The sequence below is a fragment of the Strix aluco genome, chromosome 16 (assembly GCF_031877795.1).
Source record: "Strix aluco isolate bStrAlu1 chromosome 16, bStrAlu1.hap1, whole genome shotgun sequence".
NCBI lineage: Eukaryota > Metazoa > Chordata > Aves > Strigiformes > Strigidae > Strix > Strix aluco.
Genome location: NC_133946.1, coordinates 7,779,976 through 7,806,081, shown reverse-complemented (window position 1 = coordinate 7,806,081; position 26,106 = coordinate 7,779,976). Strand labels below are relative to the sequence as shown.

General features: G+C 39.5%; 1 protein-coding gene across 2 annotated transcripts in view; it reads left to right on the top strand.

The window, feature by feature from the left end:
• PRMT3 (protein arginine methyltransferase 3) overlaps nucleotides 1–5,230 on the top strand; it is a 64,177-nt gene extending 58,947 nt beyond the window's left edge. The window contains exons 16-17 of one of the 2 annotated variants that reach the window (XM_074842294.1): nucleotides 4,551–4,667; nucleotides 5,041–5,230. In XM_074842294.1, the coding sequence (XP_074698395.1) occupies nucleotides 4,551–4,660 (110 nt within the window). In that variant the 3' untranslated portion in view covers nucleotides 4,661–4,667; nucleotides 5,041–5,230. Of the gene's footprint in view, nucleotides 1–4,550 lie in introns of both variants that reach the window. The other variant, XM_074842293.1, reaches the window with a different exon arrangement.
• The last annotated feature ends 20,876 nt before the right edge of the window (nucleotides 5,231–26,106 follow it).

Genomic DNA, 26,106 nt, shown 5'->3' with positions numbered 1-26,106 from the left:
AGAGCTTTGTTAAAAGTAGGAAAACAACACTGGCACAATTAATCTGTCTGAATGTTTTGATCTTATACTGAAATACTTCAATATTGTGCGTCCCAGTTGGATAATTTGGTTCCTAATTGAGATTTTAGTGTCTGTTTTGCTTGTCTACAGCTGCAACATGGTGTCTATAGAATTCTGTCACTTGTTTTCTTACAAGTGATACCTCCAAATGCGATGCTTGCTTTTAAAAACTATTAACTGTTAAAACTTGAATTTTGAGGTCACACTGAGTCTTCCATGTCTTATGCTGTATCTTTTGAAATCTGCAGTTTAAAATCATCCTGCTGACTTTTCAGAAATGTTTCTAAGTGTGTATTTCAGGCACTATATTGAGAGAATCTCTTCCCATGGCTGTTTTATCTCATTGAAAGATAATAGAAGTTCTGTATCTAGACAGGAAGACTTGGATGGCATTCTTGGGCTATTCTGTGTGCCCCCTTTGCAAGTGCTGCGACTGCAAGGGCATATGGCTCATAGAGCAACAACAATTTACTTTTTTCAGAATTTTGTCACACCTGCTGAGAGAGGAGGATTGGGACAAGGCTATACACTTTAGAATCTGTACTACAAAATATAGTGAATTAAGACTAGTTCTTGGTGAAGGAGTTTGGCCACTGCAGCTATACATTTTGGAGGACCATGTGTCTGGCCTTTGCAGTGCCCTGTAGCTACTATTTCTGGTACCTGAGCTATTCACAGTTCCCTGTAGCTACTGTTCCTGGTACTGGAGCTATCTTGGGCATCTCAGTCACTTGCAGTATGTGCACGTTCCCTTGGGCAGCCATACAAGGCTGTATCACCTGTCTCAACTGGCTGGGTAGACTTCTTTGCAGCAGTCTAGTCCATAGTTTGTCTCAGGGAGTTGAAACATGCCAATTCGGTACAAAAAAATCTTTGGAGAATATACTTAGAGCATGAAAGGAAAAGACAGAACCTCAACACAGTTTCAGAAGAGGTGGAACAGTGATGTAACAGAAAGGAGTTGGCAAACAGCTGGTTAGTTTATAAAAGTGGGCAGCTGATGGAGGAAGGGTGTCACAGATCAGATGGATAATGCCAAAAGAATCAGTGATACTGCTCGGTGCAGAAGCTGCTCTTTGGATCTCGTTGGGGTGGGGATTCAGTAAGAGAAGTGGACAAATGGGAAGGTGGCAGTTTGTGCACGGCTGGCTGCAGGTGCCTGTGGTTTAGGGAGATGAATGGGAGGATTAAGGGTAAGTTATCGAGTTTAAGGGAAATGCTCTTGGTCCCACTGCAAATTTATTTTATCTCTGTAGTTCTTGTTTGTTTTCAGAAGATAGATGGTATATGAAAACTACTTTCTAGCCAAAAGAGTAACTCTCTTGAGACTTGCTTTTCTTCAGTTGTGTGCTAGACCTCAGTGTTGCCTAAGATAGTGGGTCCAGTTAGTCTAAACTAGATAATGTTTAAATTGTCAGCCTCAAACGAGGAGAACCTTATCGTGAAGAGCAGTGGAAAGCTTACTGTTGTATAACTGTGAAGGCATGTATGACTGCCCCTTAGAAGCTTTGTAGTTCTTAGAGTGTAGGGAGTTTGTAAAGATGTTTCTCACCAACAGTTTGGTGGTTAAAGTGTCTTTAGTCCAAATCCACTGCAGTTTTCTAGCAGCATTCCTTGAAACAATTCCAGTGAGTTCTTTCATAAGGTTCTTAAATTTTAATGTGGGGCAGAATAAGGAGTGCTTTGAGTACCATGTTGTTACTCGTCTCACTGTTAGCTTCATAAAGCTCTTGCACTGGAAGAAAAGAATGAAACCTGGAAGGTGGTGATTGTTGTCTACCTTCAGTAACTCTTCCAATCTTTTGCATAATCACAGGGGGAGGGGACACCAAGTTGCATTGAAAGGCAGGGTAGTCTTCACATTACAAGTTCATTGCCATGGATCATTTTGAGCTTTTAAGTAGATGTTATGGTTACATATGCAGGAGACTGCATGGAATCTTTGGGCTTGGTCAAGTCCTTTTAGATGAATCAAGTTGCAGGCTGAAAAAATACGATTTGTTGGGCCTAAACACTCTTAGGGCTTACACAAGTGAAGGATGCAGTTGCTTGCAGTTTCACTGATGGTAAAAGTCAGAACTAAAATAAACTATTTTGAATGTTCAGAGCACATGTATAAGGTGTACTGTAGAGTGTGGAATCAGATGTGTATTGTTTATCAGTATGGATCTAGGGATGCGTTTTTTTTTCCCCTGCTAGTAAGCTTGTGCAGCACTTCTGCTGAATTCTATTTTTTTTTTATTTTTGGGGACAAATTTCAGGGCTCCCCAAGGGATAATAAAAATGCAGGAAGGGGTTTAATGAATTCAGTTTTGTCCTAATCAGACTGCAGTGGCACTGTGTGGTTTACTTGTATTCAGCTGAGCGTGATAAGAGCAAGGTGATGCAGCTGAGTCCCAGAGACAGCTTCCTCCAGGCAGCTCACAGGACAGCAGAATGGTGAAAAAACATCAGTCATTTTCTATCTACATGACATTGATTAATTGTTCAGAACTGCCTTTCTGTTACTTGGTTGCACTGCTGTTGTTTGCTTCAGCCCTCAGAAAGACTGTTTAAAAAGGCAGATTTAATGTGATTACTGCATAAGAAATAGCTGAGAAAAATGGAATGCTTTGTTTTTATTAACTGCCTTTACAAACAGAATCTGAGGGTTCTGTTCTAGGAAGTCAGCTATAATTTATGAAATTGTATTTAGATTCTTAACTTCATTTATTGTATTGCTTTGTATTAATGTTTTAAGTGGTAAGGTTGAAGTATGGATTCATTTAAATTGTGGAATTTTAGTTCTCAGAGGCTCTTTAGTCTTAATGTTTTGAAAATTGTTGTTTTAGGATGTTAAAATATATCAAATAATTCATTTTGCAGCAGTTCTGAAAATCTGTGTGTTCAAACCAGGTTAAACTTCCTAGCTGAAGAGAAGCTATAATCCCCTTTTTTCTTTACCCTGTCCTTCTACCTGGCAAATCTGTCTCTGTTTAAATAATCTGTGAAACCATTTTCTCAGTTCTTTGCAAATCACATTGTGTTATGTCAGTCATTTGTGTCCTAATAATAAAGCTACCCAGAAACTGAAGTGGAATCTCCAACTAACTGTTAAATTATGCAGAGAACACAAAATTACCAAAGAAAATGTATATTTTTCTGATCCTTTATACAACTATTGGTACCATAGTCATTCTTTCTTTGATGTTTATACTTCAGCCTTTGACAAAATGTCCTGCATTTATGATTTATAATGTGGATCTTGTGCCAGTTTACTGTTTGTGGATGTAACTGAGAATTGTGCCAAATGGAGAATTCTAAAATTCTTCCTGAATTTGAAACCAGCTTAGTTTCTAAATTACTATTTGTTTTCATTTTTGCAATAAGAATATTGAAAACTTCAGCTTTTTAACAGAACATAAACAATAACTTTTTAAATCACAGTAAATACTGAACAGCTTGGAAATATTTTGAATCCAGTGAAATAGGAAAGTAGTAACAGTAGATGTGTCTGGTGTGAGGGATGAGGATGTACGGGGTAAGGGAGGCCTAATGGAAGAGTAGCAGAGAATGTAGTGCTGTAGATCAAGATCACACCCTCCTATGATGTGTTTAGTAGAATCATCTGCGTAGATGTAGTTCATGTGGTTTTAAAATGATGGTATGAAGTGGCTTAGCAATGGACTTCCTAAATATTTACGGCTATAACTTAAATTGCAGGTCTTATTAAGGACTGAAAATAAATTGATATAAAAACATTACCTAATTAGAGCTTAAATGAAATGCAGTGCAAATCCAAACCGCATGGCATACGCAGTAGGAAGTGGAATAGGTTTTTGTGGTTACTTGGTTTTACTCAAAGTTGATAGTGGTGATGCATTTAAATTAGGGAGCTCAGCAAAGGAATAATGGAATATTAATTTTTGTGGACTAGCAGTTTTGCTTTTTTATACTGTTTTGTTACTGCTAATAATTTGCTTACTTCATAGACAGAAATCTATGGTCAAGAATTTCAAGATGTTGTTTTATATCATTTCATGAAAAAACAAGTTGATATTTGAAGCTCGGGGTGGGTAGGGGCACTTACACATAGTACAGTGACACTTAGTACCTGTCCAGCTGAGACCTGTGTGGGCCTGGGAATACTAGGTAGTGATGTGCAGATCCAACTCAACCAGATACAAAGAGAGGTTAATGTATCCAAGGAATACAGTGTTTTTTCCACAGCCACAAGTAAAATTGGCTTGTCAGCTCTTTGGGTGGATAATCTGAGAAATAAAGCATCAGACAGAACTCAGCACCTCACCAGGCTTAACTGCAGTTAGACTTAGGTTTGTTGTCAAGACCATTGCTTAGAGCCTTGAGAACATAAAGGAAACCTTTGTAGAGTTGTTGAATTCTGACTGAGAACAGCTTCTCATGCAATGTAAGGGTATGTAATGTATCTTTGCTGTTACTGTGCATGATTCAGTAATGTAAGCGTAGTAATTTCTTTTTTACTTTTGCAGGAGAGGCCCTGAGAGGGAAGATAACAGTCCGCAAAAACAGAAAGGATCCACGGTCCCTCTTTATAACCCTTTCAGTGAAGGACGCGCAGCAGACCTACAGCCTTCAGTGAAAATTCTGTGCATATAACTTTGAGAAATGTTCTATTTAAATGTTAGATTTAACTGTTGATAACTCTTTCTAAATATCCAAAAATGGTAAACTCTTGGATTTTTGTATGTATATGCACACGCAAGAATATGAAAGGTTTACCTAGAACTGAGAGGGTACTATTAGGATGCTTTTGTACTGGGATATGGAGACTGATGACAAAATCAGATCCTGCTGTGTTTCACGTGATGTGGGGAAGTCAAGAAAGATGGGTTTTGGGTTACATGAGACTACTAGGTGAGAAAAATCAGATTAAAGTCTTGCTGTGAGGAACAGTAAATATGATCTCTCAATATTGTTTTATTTTCCAACTGGAAAAATCCTTGTACAATTCTTTTTTAGGAAAGAAGCAGCTAAATCACGTTCCAGTGCACCTCAACAGTAGCTGGAAAATCCCAGTGGAAATAAGTTTGGAATTCCGACTGCAGGATTGCAGCAACAAAGACTTTATTTTTATTACACTTCTAGAATTAAAAAGTTGTAACTTTTCAGTTACATTTATCTAAATAAATGAACCGAGTATGTTATATAATGCGGTTGCCAGTTTCCCTGTTTTCTATGTAATTGGAAATTCTTCTATCTATCCAGTAATGGTTCATTTATTTGTAGCTGCAGTTTTTTCTGTACTAGCCTATTGGAGCGTAGGTGGATGGAAGTGTATATTTTAGCAGCTTTAGGAAAAATACTGTGAACAAATAGCAGCAGTTGCTGAATTGGTGGATTTGATTCGGGTGCTTACAGAAACTGAAAAATCAGGGATTGACCTGTGTGTCGTGATGTTTAAACACTTTAAACTGCAGTAGGGTTGGAACTGAGTGTAACACCGTGCAGTTTACATGCTTGTATTGTACACGTATATTTGTGTTAAAAGCAATTTCAAAAATCATTGCAAGAAGCAAAGATTACAGTGTTTTGCTAGCGATCTCTGAGCTGCTGTTAAATGATGTTAGGGCCTTTTCTAAAGGACTAAGACAAGAAGGAAATTCTTTCCCTTGGAATCTGCTCCACAAAGTTTGGGTAATTGTATATTGTGTAATGGGGTGAAATACTCTTTTGCCTGTAACTCAAGGAGACTGTTACCAGTGGCAATGCCACTTTGGCAGAAAAGTGGGAACTTGTATTCCAAAAGCTGAAATTCTCCTGCAACACAGCACTTGATTTCATACAGTGAAGTGGGCATTAATAATAGCAAGTGACAATTGCTACAGCGCTACTCTTGTTTTCAGCTGGAAACAGACTTGTGCATTTGTATTTCATCTTACACTGCTTTTATTCTCTCCTGGAAATGTGGCTTACTAATTTGTATCCAAATAGTTTCCTTGGCTTGCAGGGGTGGAGTGGAGATTCTTTCCTGTGTGAAAACTATCGAACTACCTTTAGACCCTTAAATGTCCTGATTAACTTCTAGATGTTCAAGAGCTCAGTTCACATATGCAACTTAATAGGAATGTTCAGATGCTGAGCACCTAGTCTGGTCAACTCATTTTAATGGTCTAAAGGAGAGCGTGACCACCCTTGTTGACACTTTGGCTGTTAGTTCACCTAGTAATAAGTATCAATTCATTGCTTGCACTGATTTTTAGATCCCTCCATTTTATGCAAGTGAGACTGCCCAGTTTATAAATTCTACCTATTTTCAGAATTTTGTTTTCAAGATAGACTTTACTATAAAAAATGAATTGCAAATGAGACAATTGCACACAAAAAAATCAAAGATGAAAGGTTTATTTCACAGTAGTGTCTGACAAGTACGAACACTCTACAGTGATATAGATGATGTGCAAGTCTCGGTGATCTGCTAACATTTTTCTGGCTTGGTGACATACTCCTTTTGAAAATACATTGATAATCTTCGATTGTTAAAATGCTTGAGCCTGGTTATCTGAAACTCAGACTGTTCAACTTTGTATGAAAATTGACCTTGCAGTCGAAATGCCAGCAGTTGGCATTGGGCTGATTAATGGAGTTTGTGACAGAGCTATTGGTATTAGACAGTAAACATGCAGGCTGGGGGATGGACTGTTAATTTTGTACTTTGCCGAAAGGCACTGTAGAAATACAGGGTATTGATAGACGAAGCAAAATTCTCATACAGTGTTCTCAGTACTATGGCAACCAGAAGTTGGAAGAATCTGCATCTGGTTTTGATCATCTGATATGTATGACTATGGGAGCTTCATGTGTTTTTAGTGTGACTAATAATTTGAGATATTGGTGTTAGATTAGATGATCTTGTTGAGGTTCCTTCCAACTTAAATTTTTAAATGCTTCTGCAGATTTTGTGTTTGTATAAACATTGACATAGAAAGCAAGAAAGGAAGAAGAATGCAAAGGGAGAGCAGTGCAAAGGCTTATACAGAGTTTGTGTACCCTTCATTAACAGGAGACTATAAATAGTTGAAAATGTGTAAAAGAAAAAGGTAAATGCTAGCTATTAAAAAAACCGAACAACAAACTGCAGCAAGAAGAGAGGATGCGGTGTCATTTAACCAGAAGGAAAATGTCCTCAGAAGACCTTAATTAATGTAAAGCCTGAGGAGGGTCATTTGATAAAGGTACTGGAGTTTCAAAGAACTTTAAATACATATGAGTGGGAATTATCTAATAGCCAGTGTCACACAGTGGCCTGTTGAAGTAGCCTATCAATTATAAGTGGCTTTTCTTAACCTAGCAGTTGGATAATACAGGGTTCATCTGACAGCACCATCAGTTATTTATGTTTCCTAATTGTAATTCTGAGAAATATTGTAGGAAACGTGATCAATAAATACTCTTTTAAAGGGACTCTAATGATTACATTAGAGACAGAAAAGAGGAAAGAAGCTGCTTTGAGTAGAAATACCCCTGAATTTGTGCAGTGAGAGATAGTAATACTTCATGCAAAATGTGATCCTTTATTCTGAGGCATGTCATGAATATAGCCAAAGGTGTAAATAATCTGTAAGAGAATTTAAAAAAAATAATAAATAAATAAATAAATAAATTAGTGTGGCAATGGCTGGAAATGCAGAGGTGTGCATTCTGCATGGTTCTGAGAACATTTCTTTCTTCAGGTGGTGGTAACAAGTTGTCTTCCAGCTACCTCTGCTGCCTGCAGCTTGCAGGTCATGTCCCCACATACTTGTGCAGACACTTGATGTCTGACCTCTTTAATGAAATAGCTACAACCCATTGCTGTGGAAAAGCCAACAGTGTCATCCTCATCTTGGGTATTTTCTTCCTAGGGAGGGTGATGAGAATCCTGCAGATGTATCTGTGTTGGGTGTTTGTAGTCCCTGTGTGTCAGTGCTGGTCGGAGGTGCTGCTCGGTGGTGCCGATAGGCACAGGCAGAGCTGTACTGCATCCCACACATTTCCAGCCCTGCTGCAAACCTGTCTGCCACTTCTGTTATTCTTTGCACTGGAGTTACCGTACCCTAACCCACTTCTGTACCACCGAGGACACTTGCTCCCTGTGCGTCCTCTTTAAATTCCTATGATATGATGATACAACCCAGTTGTAGCTGTAGAAGTAGCCATTTGTCAGTCATTTATGTTATTGATTTTTTAAAACTGTTCTTTTAACAACTGGGGCAGTCATAGTTTCAGACCTAGATTTATTACTTTGGCGTGTGCTCCTGTATTCAGAAAAGAAAAAAAATTAAATTGTAGAGAGCCTGAATTTCACTTATCATCTGATAGGGCTTGTCTGTTAGACCAGCTCATATAAATTGAGCTGCTCTACCTCACAGTATTTATCTTCATAGTAGCAACAAATTACATGACCTTTTTTTTTTATTTATTCTTCTCCCTAAGAAATGTCGAATTGGTGCGTATCCTCTGGGTCAAATCTCACTAGCTTTGAAATTCCAATTTGGCATTTATTTACCTGCCTCTCTTTCTCTGAGGTCTGTTTTCTCCTGTCTCCTCTTTCTCCTTTTTCCTGCATACTGGTATGTACAGATGGAGTTTTTCATGCAGACAGCAAACCCTGCTGGTGTTTGGCTGCTGTCCTCTTCACACCACTCATTCTGCCCCTTGTGTTTCTTGTCTGTGTGATGTGCAAGTTTGCTCTTGGCTCCATTTCGGAGCATGTCTCTCTTGTCCCTGGCCTTTGGGTTTTTTGTTGGTTTTTGTTTTGTTTGAATTTCTTTTAATGTACTCTGACAGCATTCCCTTATTTCTCATGGCCAGAGCTTCCCGTTGTCTGAAGACTCTTGCTCAAGTCTGTCCCCAGTCCTACACTGCTGCTCTTCTCCCTGCTCCTTCTCTCATTCTAAGTGTTGAATGTGCAGATTATTCTTGAGAGATGCAACAGACTGTGTACAAGTTTAAGCTTTGCTTCAGCAATCAGCGCTGCCCAGAGTGTGCTTGATTTGCAGGCATGGCAGAAACGGGATGCAGATGCAATAAGACAGGTACAGACAAAGGGTTGTTACAGGCCTTAAAACGTATGAATTAGCAGTTGTTGCTCATGAAGAACTACTAAAGCATGCTAAAAAATCTGGTTTTGTCTATGATGCATATTTAGGAGGATAGCAAGATGATTAATATAAACATAGGTAATTTCAGGTCAGTGGTCAGATGCATGAAGTAATATGAACTGAAATTGTGATACCTTGCTTAAGGTAATTTCACATGCATAAAGAAAAAAGTCTTTCCTTTGACATCAGCCATGTTTAGGAACCTTAATTCACTTGATAAATTCATTTTGTGAAACTTGCACACAGTAAAGGCCAAATGAATACATGGTGGTAACAGCGTGTCTGTTTTCCAAGAGGGTAGAACTTTGCCTCCCCCAAATTGCAGGTGGCAACTGTATATTTAATGGGAAAGATTCTTCATTTGCAAAACCAAAGAACCTGCGTAGTGGATAGTAGCAGTGTCATGGAAGTGTGTATATGTGTGTCTCCAGTATTTATATATACAACCGTATATTCTATACCCCTACTGGAGGCATACTGAAATTTTCCAGTTTGCACCATGCATTTCCAAAATACCATACACTAATGATACTGTTTATAAATGCATATTGTATTCACTGAATGTTTTGTAATTAAACAAATTTCTTCTAGAAAATTACACTTGTAGATTAATTCAATAGGATCACATAGATAATAACTATCTTTAATATCCCATAATTATTTCTGCACTTACTCTATTGGATGGATAATTGTTTAGAAAAATTGCTGGTTTGGCTATAAATGATTTTTCTTTTTTTGCTTGGGAAAGTATGTTTTTGTTGTGCTTAATAATGAAGTCCGGCAGTTCTGAAGACATTGAATGTGCATAAGTTTTTAGTGTTTAATCCAATATTTAACGGTTTTTGCAAGGAATATTCTCAACTACCAGTTGTCAATTTTAAGTCATGCTTAAGTAATTTATGTTATATTTAGCCCAAGGTCAGAGGTGTTGACTAGTGATTCATAGAATTTCTTTTTAATATTCAGATAAAACTGAAGGTTAGCCTACCTTCTGCTTGCAGATCTGTGCCCAAATTCTATGTACTTGAAGATAAATAAACCCACCTGGAAAGAGTATGGATGCTCATAGCTCCACTTCTTATTTAGGTGGTAAGCTACAAGGGTTTTCCCCTTTTTACAATCTGTTGCTTATTTAATCTTCCCTGTCTTCTGCAGTGCTTTTAAATGTTTAGCTAGCTAAGCTGTAAAACTGTCTTCCTGGCTGTAGCCATCAGAGAGCAGCTAAGCAAGAAAGACAAACTTGGAAGCTGCTGGTCCTTTGTTACTGAATGTGTCTTCAGCGTGCATCATGCTGGGGTCTCTAATAGGATTTGTCGGTGTGCACCTTAGTTTGACCTTCTAAATTCTGTCCTATGGGGTACACTATAATGAGATAGATCCAGCTTCTGTGATCCAGATAAAAGCAGAGTCTCAACTTCAAATAGACAAAGCTCTACAGAGGATTTGGAAAGCTGGTTTGGGAGATATAGCTGCTAACTGAAAAAGGTAGGCTGCTATTAAGTTTTTAAGACTTCTTTTTTTTTCTGTTCTTTCAAGGATGTTTCTCTGCTATCTGTTTAATAGTGCCTGAAGTTCCCTGTAGTAATGACTTAACATTTTTCTGTCCTTGGTTTACATTATTTGAAGAAAAAAATTGCATAAGTATGGTTATATGCATAAGAGGTTAGTAGAAGGTCACAGCCTAGCTAGACTGACTTTCTGTAAGAAGTAGGAGGAGCCCACACCCTTACCGGAAGGGGAGTTGGAATATCAAGAGTTGAAACTAAAGGCTTGAGTGAAGACTAAAATGATGATGATTTTATTTTTAGAAACCAGATTTGGGGGGTACAATTTGCTACTGCTTTTACAACATTGATTAACTGCATTTAAGAGTTTTCACAGGCAACCAAAAATAAAATCATGGGCATATCTCTTAATACACAAACTTTGAAAGAAATGCCAAAGAGATTTTATGCTGTTCTGCTTATACAGGCATTGGTAGATGTTAATGCTGGTGAAACAGTGACATCCAGTTAAAAGACAAATACTGTATTATATGAGAAGGCAAGCGAAAACAGAGAGAAAAGCTAGCATTTAATGTTATGACCGCTGCAGATAAATTTGCAGAAGGACTTAAAAGATTAAGTAGGTTTAAAAAGCAGTCAAGAGTTACTTTTATATAGTTGGACTGGAACCTGAACATAGTTGAGTTTTCCAGGTTTAGCAAAAGAGTTTAAACATACTGTTTAATATTTTTTTTGATCTGGTATAAAATTCATAGGTAGATAATTAATTTCACAGTTAAAAGCAGTATTTTTAATGCTATTGTTGAGAGACAAGATGGAAGGGGCAAGGAGGAACCTTACTGCTGGTGAGGTACTGTGCACATAGAAATTAAGTTTTGGTAATGTAATATATCAAAAGCTTGTGCTTCCTCAGTACATGAATCTGTAAGTAACAGCCTGTTCCCTGATGTCTACCAACTGGTTCTGAATTTTTATCTACTTTGCTAATTCTCATATGTCAAAATAGAAAGAATTTATATCCCTTCCTGAATGGCAAGTGTGTTACTCAGTTTCTTTGACTTACTAGTGTCTCTGGTTCCAGCACTTTCTGGACTCCTCCATGATAAATGAAAAAGACTTGTCCCATGGAAAAACTGCACCATGGAACAATCAACTTAGAGATTTATAACATTTCTAGTGCTTTCCTGTAACAATTAGCCAAAGTAAAATAGAAGACTCTTAATGACAGCAATAACAAATTAAAGAGGAATAAAGCTTACTCAACATGTTAATTCTATTTTCCACTTGGGTACTACTCAAAACATCAGTGGAAACAGAGTGAGAGCAAATATGTCCCATGGAAAACAAACTAACTGAAGTTAGCCTTTCACAAGTGAGAGCTACAACCCAAATAAAATTATTCTCCTTGGATTCAATTGGCAGATGCTGAAGTAATCCTGCTTTACATGGTGATTGAGAGGCTTTTCAAGTTTGGGGTTTTTTTTCTTCCAAAGAGAGTCAGGCAAAGCTGGAAATGCCCATTTTCTCATGCTTTTTTCTTACCACTCTAGCATCTTGAAGCATGTTATGGTCTAGAGAAAATAAGGGATAGATATTTCCTAGTGACTTGCATTAACTGGGAAAGATCACATCTGTATCCAACAGTAATGCGCAGTGAGTAACAAGGATGTGGGTGATTCAAGTACTTAGAAGATATCCACATTTGGGAAATTTCCACTGGTGAAAACCCACCTCATGGACATGCCATTTTACCAGAATATAATCTGCGGTATGTATGCTCCTCTCAGTATCATCACACTTGGCTTGATATTTTTTCCACTTTAGCAGGTGATATTCACACTATATATTTAATGATTTAGATTTAAAAGAAAAAAAAAAAAATCTGCAAAATCGACATGGTTCATCCTGTGCTATCCAAACAAATGAATACACATCTGTTTAGCTCTTCAGTACCATCACTCTCCAGTACTGCGGTTTGCAGTAGTTTTCATTAAAAAGTCAATCTTGCTAAAAATTACAAACTTTTACTGCCTTATATTTCTGTGAGTGTTGCAGTCTGCCTGAATGAAAGAAGGAGCTCTAGGGTGGCAGGAGAGAAAGGTGAGCTGACGGGAGACGTGCAGGAGAACTGTAGATCCTGGGTGGCGCGTACCACAAAGAGAGCTCCCTTGAAGGAGTGGTGATCCAGTTTGATGATCGTTTAGGTAATTAAGCCTGAAATACAAGTAGGATTCAGTAAGTAGAATTGAACTTTGATTAAACCTTCTGATGGGTTATGCAAAGAGAAGAGCACTGAAGAGAGCGAATTTCTTAATAATATTGACTTCTGTCACAACACTGGACATTCTTGAAACTAAGTCTACTCAACTGGAAAATTGAATGTGAGGAGGACGACTTCTCTGCAACTCCAGTGTTACAGCTGCGCTATACTGCTTGCTTGTGAATTAATACAAAGCCTTACACTGAGAAGATAAAGCAGTAGGAAACCTGGGTCTTTTGCCTCATGTTAATATATGCATTGATGTTAATTCTGGAAGCATTGTGTGTTTAGAGCATTCACAGCTGCTATATCTACATAGACCCCAAAGCAGATTTAGCTTAGAGAATAACAGATATTACCTAGTGTCCCTAGAGGTAGAAATATGCTCTTGCGATTGGTTTGCATGTCATTTTGACCACCTTTAGGGTACCAGATAACAAGGACCCTGGTCTTTTTTACTTGCCACCTAGAACAAACCAACACCTCTTGCAAGCGACAGCAAAGAGCAGCAGGGAACACGTTGCTGTCTGAGGAAAATGGAAGGCGGGTGGTTTTGTGGAAATATGCACATGCCAAGGAAGGTTAATGCTGTCAGAAATGGAGGATGTAGAGGAAAAAATGGCAAGCTGCTCCTTTAACAATCAAACCATTCAGCTGTGATCAAAATTTTCTCAAGTGACTAGTGATTTTTTTATTTCTCTGTTGAAACTGAGATTTATTTTTTACAAGCGTTTGTCTTTCTGAAAAGCCTAAGTGAAGGCCCCTTTGTAGTGTCTTAAGTGAAAGATTGATTGTTTTATCTAAAACAGACTTCCTGGATATTATTTCTTCATAATAACTTTGTTTTAATATTTCAAGTATCATGCTTTTTCTTATCTTCCTATATTAAAAAAAAAAAAAAAGAGGCAGATGACATGCTATAAGGGCAGTAGTAAAGTCTCAGTTTTTCATAGCTTACAGATTGCTTTTTAATCCATTATTTTGGTCAACTCTTAAAACCTAGGAGTAACATGTAGCTAAGAAATATTACTATGGAGTTAGGGTTGTGGTTCAGCCCATCCCTTAATGGAATTTTATGTTTTTCACACAGCTATTTTTTTTGAATCAGATGCTTCATGCCTGACTTACTCATCCATATGACAGTTAATTACTTTGGAAGTAATTGAGACATTACTGAAGGAAGTGGTTAAGAGAGCTGTCAACAGGAACACCTTAGCAAAATCAACAACATAAGATCATCTTGTCTGTTTTTGTAGTTCCCATCTGAAACCCTTGCTTTGGTTAGTAGAATAAACAAACAATGCCTGACCTGTTATGAGTCTCACCATTTCTCTGTGCATTGTCTTTAGTCTACAGGATTGGGAAGAGGCATTCAATAAACTTTGAGGACAGTTCAATGGGTTTTTGTTAAAATACTACTCTTTCATATGCCTGCCAGAACATGGTCGTTTTTCCTGAGGTCTGGCATTGCTCCTCCGGGACCACTGTGTGCTTGAATGTTTTCGATAACTTCATGTGTTGGTACATCTTGTTATAGCACTGGGAGCAAAATGGGAGCCTTTCCCATTAGTCTATATGCCCAGCTAATATATTACCAGTACTGTAAAGCTTGTGTTCAGTAGGTCATTGCTAGTCAATGTATTTTTCAGCAAATTCTGTTGTTGCCAGCCATATTTTTAAAACACTGAAATGTACTGATCCTTGAGGACAAATACATATTTTCAAATCGCTTTCCCCATCTGCATTCACTCTGTTTGATATGTGCAGTTTTCACTATTTGAAGAAGGAGGGGAAGTGGTCCAGAGTCAAACTGTTTGATTTGTTTGTTTGACATGTACTATGCATTAAGCAATACTTCACCAGTCTGTTTGAAAAAAAGGGTGGGGGACTAGGTAGATCTATCATGTGGGGTTTTTTGCATAAAATATTTTTAATACACAGTCTTTTTCCAGAGTACCTCACCTCTACCTGCTCTTCCCTGCTCTCCGTCAAGAATAAAATCTTAGATGTAGTTAGCCAAGCATAATTTGCCTTTTCTCTAGAATTGAAGCTGAATTAAGGAAAGGGATTTATAAGCCTAGCTCATAACAAGAGTGTACATGGTAGGGAAAGTTAATAAAAGGCAATAAAATACCTACTTCAAAAGTATAGTAATTGTCTCAAATTTCAGTTTAGTTTAAGAAAACATCAGCAGATCCTATTATGTTTTCCTGTACTTCACAGAAACTTCTGCAAGTCTTGTTTCTTTTCCCTCTTCACTCCTGCCAGCCTGTTGCAGTTTACACTGTGAAGCTATTTTTTATGCTCAGTAGCATGGAAACAGAAGGGAGAGCATGAGCTGTCACCTGGAGGATTTTTACAGGGGGTTATGTGGTGATCTGATGAAAGGCCAGCTGTAGATAGTGCAGATGACACTTAATCTTTTTCTAGTACATCCTCTGGACTATGGTTTGCACTAGCTTGCTTACCTCAGGCTGTGTGGGGTTTGAAAGGGATATAAAAACTTGCTATAGGTGTTGATAGTATTCTGGCTCTACATGCAAGCTTTCTAGGCTCAGTATATTTGGTGGTAATTACTCCAAAAGTAAATACCGAGCATGCACATATTCCTCTTCCTCTTCCCTGGGACTGTCCAAGAGGAAGGCATGTATCAGGTCCTCTTGCCTATTGTAACTAAATCTGAGTTTTACAGCAGTTTTTTATGATCTTGCCAGGAAAAAAACAAACAAACAAAAAAAAGGAGCAAATTAAGAGATCCTGGGTCAGCCCTGTTTGAACCCTGCTGACTCTCTTAGTCGATATCATGAGCTGCTGGTAGTTTCCAGGTCATCTCTGCAGAAGAAACAGTTCTGTCTTGCAGACCTTTTTGCTGCTACTCCTTGCACTGTACCTTGATTTCCAATCTGGTTTCGGTGGGGTTTTTTGTTTTGTTTTCTTTTTCCTGTATCTGACACATACTCCCAAATTTTTATTTGTCTCAATCACAAATGTGTTAAAGTGTGTGTTTGGATGCTCCTTCACTTTCTTCGAGGGTTCTTTGCTTTTCCTCAGGATCAGGGCTGTGTGATACCTGGAATTTACCTCTCTGTCTGCTACAGATCAAGCAGACTTGGTTTCTAATTGTCTAATAATTGTCAATCCCAGCAGGAAGTTGGAGAAAGGAACTTCTGGCCAAGTTCTGTGAAATTCTCCAGGTTAGTCTTCAGACTTCAGAATCTATTTCATTTGTCTGTCTAAATGTTACTGCTCAAATTTGAGTAATGATGTGTTGCATCAAAGATGTCTCTGTGTTGTCTGTTTTGTAACAATTCCTATAAAGTAACGACTGCTGCTCTGAAAAATTTCCTCTGACATAGGTGAGATGAGAATGCTGACACTGAAGTAATTGGTTTGTCCAGGTGGATATATTGCATACCTCTGTGCAGGCATCAGCTGTCTCCAGTGTTTGACCATACAGCTCCCCATACCATGCAAGACTCTAGTTTGAATGTCCCCATGGCCCTTTCCTTGTGGGGGGTGGGAATGGTGACAGCATGAGTAAGTCAGCCTACCTCATCTCCTCACCTGGCCAAATCCCACCCCCACAGTGAGGTGGCAGAACTGAAAAGCACATATTTCCACTGTCAAAAAGTCTCTTCCAAGCATGTCATCTTACTAAATATGCGTTTTCTATTCATTTGCCCAGTTACAATTAAAGGGGGATGTGTTTATGATTGCAGGAGAGATGTGGTCACAATGCAGGAGATGCAGGTATGTGGATTACAGGTTTCCCTCAGAGTTTTGGATCAACTTGAAGAGAACTGAGGCGTTAGTCTCAAAGCAGCACAACAAAACACTTCAAGCAAAAAAAAAAAAAAAAGGAGAAAGGAAAAAAAAAAATGCTTTGTAGTCTCACTCAATGAACCACTATACTTGAAGCCCATAATCCACAAAGCTACAGTTCTGCAGTAAGGATATCTGGAGATGTTTGGGTGCTGTTTCAGCTAAGTCCTTAATGTGCAATCTCCAAGAAAGCAGAATTTGATGTAATATCTTGCTTCCTTAGAAACTATGCAAGGGGGATTGAAAGTAATCATAACCCCTTCATCCTATCTTGTCATGGAACAGAAGTTTATTTAATTCTGCTTTTTGAGACATTTATTTCAATGTTAGGAGTATCTCCCATGAAAATAATTGGAAGTTTGGATAGAAATATCAAAACTACTTTGAAAAGTATTATGTTTAAAAAATTTTGTTAATGGATATTTATGATTGTCTTTCACAAGTAATATGATTCTTTCGCTTTTACAGCACCTGAGGTGGAAAACACATATGCAGAGGTGCATGAACTATGAAATCCATCACCACCCTGCACACCAAACCAATGGTGCCAGTCACACCCTTGGCACCAAGCAAGAATCTTCTGCCTTTAGAGTAAAATCTCACAGAAAAAGTAAACCTCATGAGATACAGCTAGAGTGTAATAGCAAGGGCAACTGTATTGATAAAATACAAGAATTAGGCTTCAAAAGTGTGAAATTTGAGTTATGTTTAAATAATGTTTAAATAGTATATTTAAATAATATATGAACTGGTAGCTGCAATGCGTATGGCTACCATTGTCCCAAAACTGATTTGCTTTTAAATATACACCTTAGTTTCCTGACTTGTGTTACTACACATATTTTGAAAAGGCAAGTATCAAAAAGAATTAAAGTAGCTTGTTTATATGACTTGAATAGTTTCATTATAAAGATTTGTTTTGAAGGTGGGTTTTTAAGATTTCTGAGGAAGATAGGCATGTAACTGTGGTGGGTCAACTCGGGCTGGATGCCAGGTTCCCACCAAATCTGTTCTATACTCCCCTTATCAGCTGGACAGGGGAGAGAAAATATAACAAAAGGCTCATGAGTGGAGGTAAGGACAGGGACATCATTCAGCAATTTCTGTCACAAGCAAAATGAATTCGACTTCAGGAAAACTAGTTTAATTTATTACCAGTTCTTCCTGTACTGCTCCAGCATGGGTCCCTCCCACGGGGTGCAGCCCTTCAGGGATCACCAGTCCTGCCAGCAAACCTGCTCCAGCCTGGATTCTTCTCTCGACGGGTCCAGAGGTCCTGCCAGGAGCCTGCTCAGCGCGGGCTTCCCACAGGGTCACCGCCTCCTTCGGGCACATCCCCCTGCTCTGGCGTGGGGTCCCCCACGGGCTGCAGGTGTGTCTCTGCTCCCCCGTGGGCCTCCCTGGGTGCAGGGCACAGCTGCCTCACCAGGGGCTGCATCAGGGGCTCAGGGGAATCTCTGCTCTGGTGCCTGGAGCACCTCCTCCCCTCCTTCCTCACTGACCTTGGTGTCTGCAGAGTTGTTGCTCTCCTGCCTTCTCTCTCTGACTGCTGTCTCACAGCAGGTTTTTTTCTCCCCATCTTAAATATGTTATCCCAGAGGCGCTGCAACTGCTGCTGATGGGCTTGGGCTTGGCCGGGGTGGGTCCATCTTGGAGCCAGCTGGCACTGGCTTTATTGGACATAAGGGAACCTTCTAGCAGCTTCTCACAGAAGCCACCCCTGTAGCCCCCCCCACTACCAAAACCTTGCCATGAAAACACAGTACACTAACTTAGCTGAAAGCCACTGAGCACTGTTTAAATTCTAACCACATTTGGAAATCTATAAATGCATTAGAAGTTGTATTTAATTTCATGTTTGTTGCTAGAGATGTGTAAGTGTTTTGGGACATGATGTTTCGGGAACAGACGGAACAACTGCAGTGAGTGTGGGTAAACAAATGTGAGCTGACTGCTAAGGAAGCAATGAATAGACTGAGGCAATTTATCTCAAGGTAGGGAAGAGTAAGGGAGATGAAACTTTAAATAGGACTTAGAAAAAAAACCCAGAAGCCTCCTCTGAAGAGGAAAGAAACCATTTGCCTTCCACACCTGCAAGGAGTAGAGCAATGATGATGGGCTTTCCCTGAATCCAGAGAGTCTGAGTGAAGTCGTGGTGGGTTGCTCAGACAAGGAGGCTGCCAAGGCAAAGGGGCTCGATACCTCTAAGGGCTGTGAAATCTGTGCTGTGGGTGTTTCCACAGCCTGAAGGTCTGGTCTGTTTGTTGACCTGTCCTTGTGCAGTGTGTGCTGGCTTTGTTAAGGCTCTCCTGTTTTCCCTGTCAGATTTTGCAGTGTTCCCCTGCAGTGTGGCTGCTCTTCCAGCTTGGACTGCACTATAGGGTGGCTGGTAAGGGCACAGCCAAGAGGTGTTGTATGAGGTTTGTTGAAGTCGGCTGTTACATTAGCTAAGGAAATGGCCTGCTTAATGGGTTGTGGTTTTCCTTTTTCTGTTGCTCTTCTTGGCTGTTATAGTGTTTTGTGAAAAACGACTATTGTGAAGAGAGGTTATTCTGAAGTTAGCCATGAAGAAGCAGATATGTAAAAGCTTGTGGTGCATGGCCTGCGTAAGGCCAGACATTCCTGAGCTCCAGGAAGATACACTTTAGCAGTTGAGGGCTAAAACTATACAAGGGCCCCCAAAAGACTAGTTTGATTTTTTTCCCCCTAACAGCAAGACAAGAAAGCTCATGCATCAAGCTCGTGCATCAGCAACTTGTTCCCTCGTTGCACAATGTCTAGAGAAAAAAAAAAAAAACATATAAATGACAGAAAATTAATCCATAAGTAGCTTTGAGGGTCTGTAATTTGGGGTGTTCTGAATGGAGAAATCTTGCTTTCTGGCTGTCTCTTACTTTTGCATCGATGTCTCTTGTGTCAATTAGTCACATGTTTTCCCCTTTTTTAAAAGGAGAATCATGTGAGCAGTGGCAGGACAACATGTCAAAGTCAGCAGAGATTCCCCATTACTGATGTGTTTATTGAGGAAAAGAGGTGTAGTCAACTGGGAATACCTGAGCCCAAATATGTTCGTCTTGTCTGAGAAGAGATCTCTCCTTGAAAATATAACTGTATTATGCTAACATAATCAATCCGTAGAAGCAAAGACGTTAGCGTGGATAGCTTGCTGTACAACGTAAAATAGTTAAGCAAGTCTGACATTTTGACAGTAATGGTTGTATAGGATTAACTGAAAAGATGGGGGTTTTTACCTTTTATTAAAGATATGTTAGGAAAACAAATGAAAAAAGGGAAATATAATCTTCTCTATTAGGTGTTCACAGTTTTTAAAAATAGCACTTTGGTTTGGGGAAAAACAATAAAAACAAGTGAGAAGTGGGAGTTATTTTCCATTGTTGCTGTTGTTACAATCCAATGCTACTTTTTTAAAAAAAGCACCACTTTACAAAAGCAAAAACCAAAAAAACCCCAACCCCAGAGCAACAATGTGAAAAATCCCAAAACAAGGCAAAAACAACCACAAGACAGGAAAAAAAATAAAGCAGAGATTGACAAGGCAGCTTCTCTGTCTTGTGCTGATTCATGTTAGCAGTCTTAGCACTGATGAGAGATAGGCCCAGTACGGCATCTCATCCATACTCTGACATGGAAAATATGAGGTATCTGAGATAGTGTCCCTTTAGCTGCCTTTCTGGTCAGAAGTACATGGCAATGATCCACCAGGCAAGCTTGAACTGGTAGGCCAGACCTTTCAGAAAAGGGTTGTAGAATAGGCAGGGGTGGGAAATATGCATGAGGGAAGGCTAAGAATTCAGCCTGTATCTCTGGTGGCCCAAACTTCTGTTCAGACACTGAATGATTGAACAAATGACAGTAATTCTTGTCATGGTGAATGGGAGTCTACTTGCAAAATGTCAGGTAATGAGGAAAACAAGAATAAAAATTTTATAAAAGCACAATAAAGTTGCTTTGCCAAAGCTGGTGGAGGTAGGCTTGTCATTAGGATCTCTCTGGGTCCTTTCTGTCTGGGACTTAACTTCTAGGTTCAGACAGACAAAGACCTGAGACCCCCGCATATGGAGGCATTGGTTGCTGTGGTGCTAAATCTTACTCATTTAAATCTGTTCCTCCTGCACTAATGTCACTTGACTAACTTGACAATTAAAGATCATGAGCAGATGGCAAACTTCACTTTTTGCACGTAATATCCAATATCACAATTTTCCCATTAATTTGTAGTCCGTTTTGCCTGTCTACCATGCATGATTTTGAAACTGCTTTTAGATGGCTTCAAATCCCTTTCTAGGATGAATTCTGTCTTTCAGCCACAGAATATTGCTGAGTTCTTTGTAATTGTATGTAACCAGTCAAGTTGGGCAACGGTTACCTTGGACAAAGGTGAAGCTCGTCTTGTGCTTTGAACTCAAGATGATTCATTACCTGATCTCGGGATCTGAATAGAATAGTTTCAGTTGGAAGAGACCTACAATGATTGTCTAGTCCAACTGCCTGACCAATTCAGGGCTGACCAAAAATTAAAGCATGTTACTAAGAGCTGAATTGGCTGCTGCAATAGATTATTTTTTTTTCTATAACTGAGTACTCTGATTTTGATGATTTAGATTGCTTCCTAATAATGCCCAACTGTTTTTGGACATAGAGTTAATCTCTGGTGTCAGGGTGGGATGCTGTGATGAAGGGACAATGCCAATAAATCCACATCAGCTGCTGTTCTATGCAAAGGACAAGAAATAAATGAATTGCTGGAGTGGAAAGAAGACGTTTAATGCCAAGGTGCTAAAAAAGCTAAAGTTTTGAGGAAGGTTTTCTAGCAGTATGATGATATTTGGAAAGCACAGTATGGGTTAACCATGGCACAGTGGCCTCAAGGCAGACTTATATTTCAGTGTCGTATTTATAGAGACTGTGAAAATATGTAATAAGGACTGATTCATAGACAGGGTTTTGCACCAATTTTTCTTTCAGTTAAGGCTTGACAGAGTTTTTTTGAGGAATGGGAAGGGTTTAATTCCTTCAACCTGTGCAACCTCATGCCGACTACCAGCATAACAATACTTCATAGTCATACATTTGCCTAAAATTAGGATGGCTAATATTTTTTCAAGTTATGTACATAAATGCTTTCGTCTCAGACTATTGGCCTTTCTACTGAGAGGTCACACAGGGGATATGTAAGCCAAAACATCTTGCTGACCATTTTTTTTCCTCTTTATCTTGCTTTTCATCTTGCTGAATATTTTTTTTACTGACAATGAAGTAGGTCAATGTCAGTGTAGCTTCTGGACAGTAACAGTTTAAGTTCTTGCAGTCAGACCTGATCTCAGAAGAATATATTGCTGAACAGGAGGAGAGAGAATGGAGGTTACTGCCTCTCTTCATTCAAACTCTCGGTTGGTCATGGGGAGGCTTGGGGCAGAGCTAAGCTCCGGTCTCACATCATCCTTGGTAGATTCCTCCCCTCTCCAGTTTCATCCACTGCCTGTCTGTGGTAGGCCTTGTTGTCTGCCTCTTCAGCTGCAGATGTGAAATTATGGTATTGAGGTATATTTTGTTAAGTTCTTTGCAGTGTGATGAGAAAACATCCTCTGAGTGTCACTGATAATTGTGGATTCATTAGGAAAGGGTAAAGAAAAATTAAATGAAAAAGGTACTCAGGAGAAACTGGCTATTGAAATGGCTCTGGTGGTCTTTTTTTGCATCTCTTTGCATCTCAGCAACAAGTGTAGGAGTGAGCTAGGAGGCTTGATAAGAAAATGGTCTTGACACTGAAGTCTGGCTTCAGTTTTCCATCACCTTAGGTAGTGGATCACCTTGAATTTTTTCCAATGACCAAGGCATTAAGTATATTTGGAGCTCAGTGTTGAAACTACCCAGAATTTCAGAAGATGGACCATGGGAATTAACAAAGTGGTTATTTAAACAATGAATCTTGTACGTTAGGAGAGCAGTGTCATCCTAATTACTTGGAGATTTATGCTCAAGGGAGGGCTTAAACCTGCTTTCAATATGTAAACTGCTAGAAATTTACTTGCTTTTTCTAACTGTTTTTAAGCAATTCAATGTCTTTGTTTTAAATCCAGTGCCCTAAATGCACAGATTGTCTTGGGGAGTAAATAGTACTTGTAATTTTTTATTGCAAATATTGTTGGAGCTGTCTCTTCAGAATTCAAGTTGAAGGTATGCTTCAATTCAAGTCTAGGTCAGCATGACCAGAAAAAGCACTGCGGGGTTAGAGAGCATAACTCTGCACTTAGTGAAGTGCAGACATTATGGGATTATGGAGCTTTGACTAACAGCTGAGAAGGCTTTGAATAACAGCCACATGTGTATAAACTGTAAGCCAGATTCTCTGCTGTGATGCCAGCCCCTTTGAGCCATCTGACGGTGTAATGGAGCTGAAAAGTGGCTGTGTAATATATCCCTATCTTCTGTTCCTCAACCATGGGGTAGTTCCCAGCTGCCACAGTGTTGGCAAACCCAGCTCTCTTGTACCCAAGGCTTAGACCCCAGAACAGGGACTCTGTCTGGACTTACACTGGGAGTCTGCTAAGGAGGATGCGATTAGGTGAAGCATTCCTACAGAGCTGTTCCAAGTACACCGGGACCAGTTTGGTTCAGGAAAGGGAGTTATTACTGATGTTCTCCAAAGGGGTGTCCCAGTGAGAGAAGCTGTAGCTGAAAATTTTCCCTTGGCATTGTTTCTTCAGCCAAAATTAAGTTAGATTTAACCTATAACCTTAAAAGTTCCCTGCTCCTATGAATGTCCTACAATCCACTCGTTGATTTAGACTTACATCCCAACAGTGGACTGACTTATCAACCCTGAACAGATGGGTTCCTTCATCTGGCACTCTGCTAGACGAAGTGTGGGATTTTTTAGTGCTGACCGAGGGATCACAGTTTTGTTATCTCTGTACAACAATCACCATACCCAATTCACTAAGTATTGGGGGATTTCCCCTATCACAGTGAATGAGGAAAAAAAAATGAATGCAGAGCACTCTGGTTTAAACAAACCGAGAACTTCATATGGGAGATCACATAAAAAGTTTAAGGCTTTCTTTCCCCGCCCCCCCCTCCCCCAAACAGAAATCCAAATTACTATCATGACTTGCCTTGTGAAATACTGAAGTAGTCACATTACTATGTTTATTATGTTTTTTTCTTAAAATGGGACTATGTAGTCAATGTTGCTGACTCCTGGGAAAGCTCCTGTAGCCTCACAGAGGTACATGCCATGATGTTTCATTCTTACTGATTTTGACTCAACAGTCAAAAGTGAATAAGGCAGTGAGTGAAAGGTGTTAAAATGAACTGGTTATCTGCTAGAATCTGGTATATTTTCTGTGTGATGCTCGTGGTGTTCTCCCAGGGCATCTGCCTAGAAAATCAACTTTCATTTTGTGATATTTGTAATTTTTTCTTTCCAAATTTCTGATCAGGAGCTCAAACCTTAGTGTGGTATGTTCACATAGTAACAAGAGACCAAGATACCACAGTTTGGAGAACTACTCTTTTCAGATAGTGTTGTTTAGAGGTTAATCTTTATTAAAATTGAAATTTAGCTGAGTTGATGCTTCATGGCTGAAGAATGAGGCTGTGTGCTCCAAAACTTTCCCACTTGCCAAGCAAAAGCAGCTTGCAGGTGGTTTAGGCACCTTTCCACAGGTGACCCAACCCTGTGAACATGCTGGAGTTCAGTGTCCTTCCATGTGCAGATCCTTGTCCCTGTCTCCCTGACCTGCTGTATCTGGTATGGGGGCTGCTGCCGCGCTCTTCTCACAGCCAGGATCTGCTTCTGTTCTGGCCTCTTTGTCCCACGGTTGCCACAGCCACTATCCGTCACCCCTCTTAGATTTGTGCCGAGATTGAGATAAAGCAACCTGACACCCAGAAGCCCTTGGATTGCTCTGCAAAGCACTCCTTTATGTGCTGTTTCCGCAGCTCTCCCTGCACAGACAGAGCCAGCATGGATTTAAGGAGGCTTCCTTGTCTTTTCTCGGTGCTAACCCTACTTATTAGAAGAAACTACTGCTCTTAATCCAGTTTTCAGCACCACTAGTTCAAAAAGATGTATATTTACCTTATTTGCAATGTAAGCACAGTTACATTCTTACCTGAACAGAAGTGTTAAGATTCGGTGACTGGGCTGGGCTAAATCTGGAGTTTACTGTGGCGCCAGAAAAAATATCCTTGACTTGTTTGCACATGGGTAAATCATGGAAATGTATTTATAGCTCTAAATAGTATCTGCTTATAATTTTTCATTAAATATATGCTCATATTTTTAAAGCCATGTCTTATTGCAAAGTGGAGGTTCAGACCTGTGATTATTATGCCCTGTATTGAGATTATGCCCTGTGGTTAAGGCAACTGTCTGGACAAATGAAAAAACATGTATATGTGGGTTAAATAGCTGTTAGGAGCATAAATGCCTGGCCAGTGGTGCAGAAATTTCCTCCAGATGCTTCTGTTTCCACCCACCTGATCCCCCTTTCTTTTAATTCTCTATTTACAGTGGTCTCCACTGAAGGAGTTAAGTCTCTCAGGGAAGCGACTCCCTTTTACAATAAGGATACCAGACTTTGACAATTATCTGAAAATCCAAGACCCATCCTGTGAGTTATGTGGGCTAAGGCAATTGGAAGCAAGCTCATCAGAAAGTGTACAGTAGAGCTAATAAATAGCAGGATAAGCCTGAGGCATTTCACAGGAGAAAAATAACAGGTAATTATCACTAGAAAGATTTTACAGTCTCTTCATTATCTGGACATAATTAACTGAGAGGCAAAATATTGCAGCCTGATAAGGTGAATTTTTGTGCTCTGCACGGGAAAGCTGCTCAGTTGAATTAAGGCTACAAAAATTCATGTATATAGATAGAATGAAAAAGGAAATAGAAGAAACTGAAGTATCACTTCGCAGGATCTGGCTTATTGATACCTGCTTTTGCTGGGTTTGATTTCTAACTCAGCGGAGTGAATACAATATTGTTCTTGGCTTGGCGTTATGTATTGCTGTGGTGAAATCATTAGAATGATTTAAAACCCCTGTTGATTATAAGAAGAGCCATAATCTTTTTTACACCTATATTAACGTTTCCCTGTTAACCCAAACCAGGAATTTCTCTGCAAGATTTCCAAGCCCTGGGTGAGGGCAGGTTTATTGAGCAGGGAGCAGCTCGAGGTTCGCTTTGCAGCTCGACATCCTCAGAGAGCCGGTGGCGACCTGCAGGGGCTGCCAGACTGTCCTCGGCTGCAGACAGGGCTCTTGGCACTTGCCGGGGACTTGCCCTCTACTCAGTGTCACCAACCCATGAGCCTAACGAGCAGATGAA